The sequence below is a fragment of the Chrysochloris asiatica genome, unplaced genomic scaffold (assembly GCF_000296735.1).
Source record: "Chrysochloris asiatica unplaced genomic scaffold, ChrAsi1.0 scaffold00429, whole genome shotgun sequence".
NCBI classification, from domain to species: Eukaryota; Metazoa; Chordata; class Mammalia; order Afrosoricida; family Chrysochloridae; genus Chrysochloris; species Chrysochloris asiatica.
This window is the reverse complement of record NW_006408947.1, coordinates 1287337-1289988: the sequence shown is the minus strand read 5'-3', so window position 1 is coordinate 1289988 and position 2652 is coordinate 1287337. Positions and strand designations below refer to the sequence as shown.

Here is a 2652-nt window from a genome sequence, read left to right as displayed (position 1 = left end):
AACTCTTGAAGGTAAATTAGGCAAATTGCTGTTCTTTATAGATTAGGAAAACAGATTAAATATTTCTTTCAAAGATAAGTAATGACATAAAAATTGGTACAGTTTGAGCTTTTTCTATGTACAGAGCAGTATATATCAATTTTGATTTCTTAACAAGTTATATAGTATCATTTTCTTTTATGCAAATGATAAGCAAATTAATGGATGTCAAATAAGTAGTGCATGATGGTATCAGTTAATTCTGGCCACAGAAATTCTGCGTCACTAACAATAACTAATATATAATGGCATACAACAATAACCATTTATTTCACTCATGAATCTTTGGATAAGTTGTGTAGCTCTATGTTTCTTGTCCTATGATGTGAAAGGCAGGATGATCCAGGCATGTTCTCCTTGTGGTAGTAACAGAGGTCCAAAAGAACAAGCCCTTTTGTAATTTGCTTTAGATGCTTCAGTTGTGCCGTACTAGTGGCCAAGGAAATCCTAAATTCCAGGTGTCAGAAATATTCTTCTCCTTTTTATTGAGTAAAACCACATATCATAGAGTGGACACACAGGGGTGAAAACTGGGGCAGTTAATGAAATCTTTCACAATGGCAGAGATAAGATCTAAATTTGGTTCCTTCAGTTAATAGAATTGAAGAGTCTCACAGCCTTTCTAGCTACCTTTTGTTATCCTAAAATCTAATTTTTCAAATTTTGTTTGGTTTACTTGTTTTATATAACAAGTTCTTTAGTTATTCTTTATGACTATGGTTATGTAGAGAAACCCAGCAAATTTATTCATTAATATCTTTTCACCCTTGGTTCTTTCAGGCTCGATTCTGGGTACAAGTGATGAGGGATTTGCGAAATGGTGTAAAACTTAAGAAGGTCCAAGAGCGACAGTACAATCCTTTGCCCATTGAATACCAGCTCACACCTTATGAAATGCTAATGGATGACATTAGATGCAAAAGATACACTTTGCGAAAGGTGATGGTAAGTACCCAGGAAAATCTTTTTGTGTGTGTGTTAGTTATTCCATTTGTTGTAGTTGGTTTAAAAATCGTCTTTCAGGAACATATCTGTCATTAACATTTTAGGAAGAATTTTTGTTGTTGAGAATGTACACAGCAGAACATGCACCATTCCAGATGTTCTGCATATACAGTTCAGTAACACTGTGTTTTTTAAGTTGTGCAACCATTCTCATATTTCTTTTCCAATTTGTTCCTTCTCTATTAACATATACTCACTGCCCTCCTAAGTTTCCTGTGTAATCATTTGAGTTCCTGTTGCCAGTATAGTTCTTAAAAGATCACAGTGCTCAAGGCAGAAAGTCTTTGCTAATGTTAAACTAAACTGTTGTTTGCTTTAAAGAATAATTCAGGGCATAGTTATTTTTTCTTAAATGTTTTATTGTGAGTTATGTGATAGTTTACATGGGAGAATATTATTACATTCATTCTATCGTATATTGTCTCATTGCCATGGTTTACAATCCCCTCCATGCATCATCAACCAACCAAAGGGTCTACCCTGCAAGCCTGCCCCCCCCCCATCCCCCCCAGGTCTTCAGCACACAGTCGCTCTCCCTCTCTGGATCTAAAGTCTCCAGCTGCTCCATTGCTCCATGTCATCATCTCTGCCTCCATTTCAGACATCACTGCTTCTCTGGATAGGGTCCTGCTCTCCGCTTTTCTCACTTGATGATCCTAGGGACCTCCGCTCCCAGACTGAAAAGTTATTCACTCCCCGCCTTGCTATAAAACATCTACCTTTACATTTCCAACCTTCACAATCAGTCCTGATAAGAATTATTCACTATTGTATCACAAGAGACCCATCTACATTTCATTGCATTAGCCCCGCCCACACAGATTGGATACTATTCACTGGAGATTCTACCGTCTTCCAGGCCCTCTGTATCTAGGTTCCCTCTTGAAAGCTTGTAAGCCAGTCACTTCTTGCCTTTGTAGCCCCCCGCCCCCCATTTTGGGTAGCCAATGCCCAAGTTGCCCATCCATGTCTACTCTGTGTGTGGAGGGTGTGGGAATGATTCTTAATGTAAGGATTTATTCCCTCTTTTCAGCTACTGCTTCCATAGGTGTAGGTCAAGTTCATCAAATTGTATGAGAATACTTCTTTTTTCTTCCTTATCTTTTTACTTCTGGTTGAGCTCTGATCATCCAGTCATTGAAGCTAGGTCAAGTGGGTATTATCTGCAAGTATGGGTGTTCTTATGCATATGCCCTCTCTTCTTATCAGCTGGACACTTCACTCTCCACTCTAGTCCTCTGTGGCTATGACACTGACTCTGGACTCAAGACTCCCCAAGTCTTGCAACACTGCTGGCCAGCCAGGTCTTATCTGGGTTCACAAAAGTCTATTGAACATTGTAGGACATAGCTCGCCACTTCATTGCTGTTTTTCCCTCACTTCTCCTTATCGGTGATGAGTGTGGTCACCAATCAGAGCGTGTATTCCCATTGAGTCTTAGTCTTGGAAAAGGGTTTGCACTGAGGGGACCCGACGACTTGCCTTGATGTTTCCTGGGCAAGCAAGTTGCTTGTTCTTGTAGTAACAGTTGGTCTGCCTATGTTGTTATATATTTTTCCTGTAGGTCTTTCTTTCAAGAAGTATCTTCTGTTCTTCTAGCCACTCCAG

General features: G+C 39.4%; 1 protein-coding gene across 1 annotated transcript in view; it reads left to right on the top strand.

The window, feature by feature from the left end:
* SPIRE1 (spire-type actin nucleation factor 1) overlaps positions 1–2652 on the top strand; it is a gene marked incomplete at its 5' end in the record, with an annotated part of 311924 nt that overhangs the window by 145391 nt on the left and 163881 nt on the right. The window contains one exon of the mRNA XM_006876930.1: positions 820–984. Within this exon, the coding sequence (XP_006876992.1) occupies positions 820–984 (165 nt within the window). The remainder of the gene's footprint in view (positions 1–819; positions 985–2652) is intronic.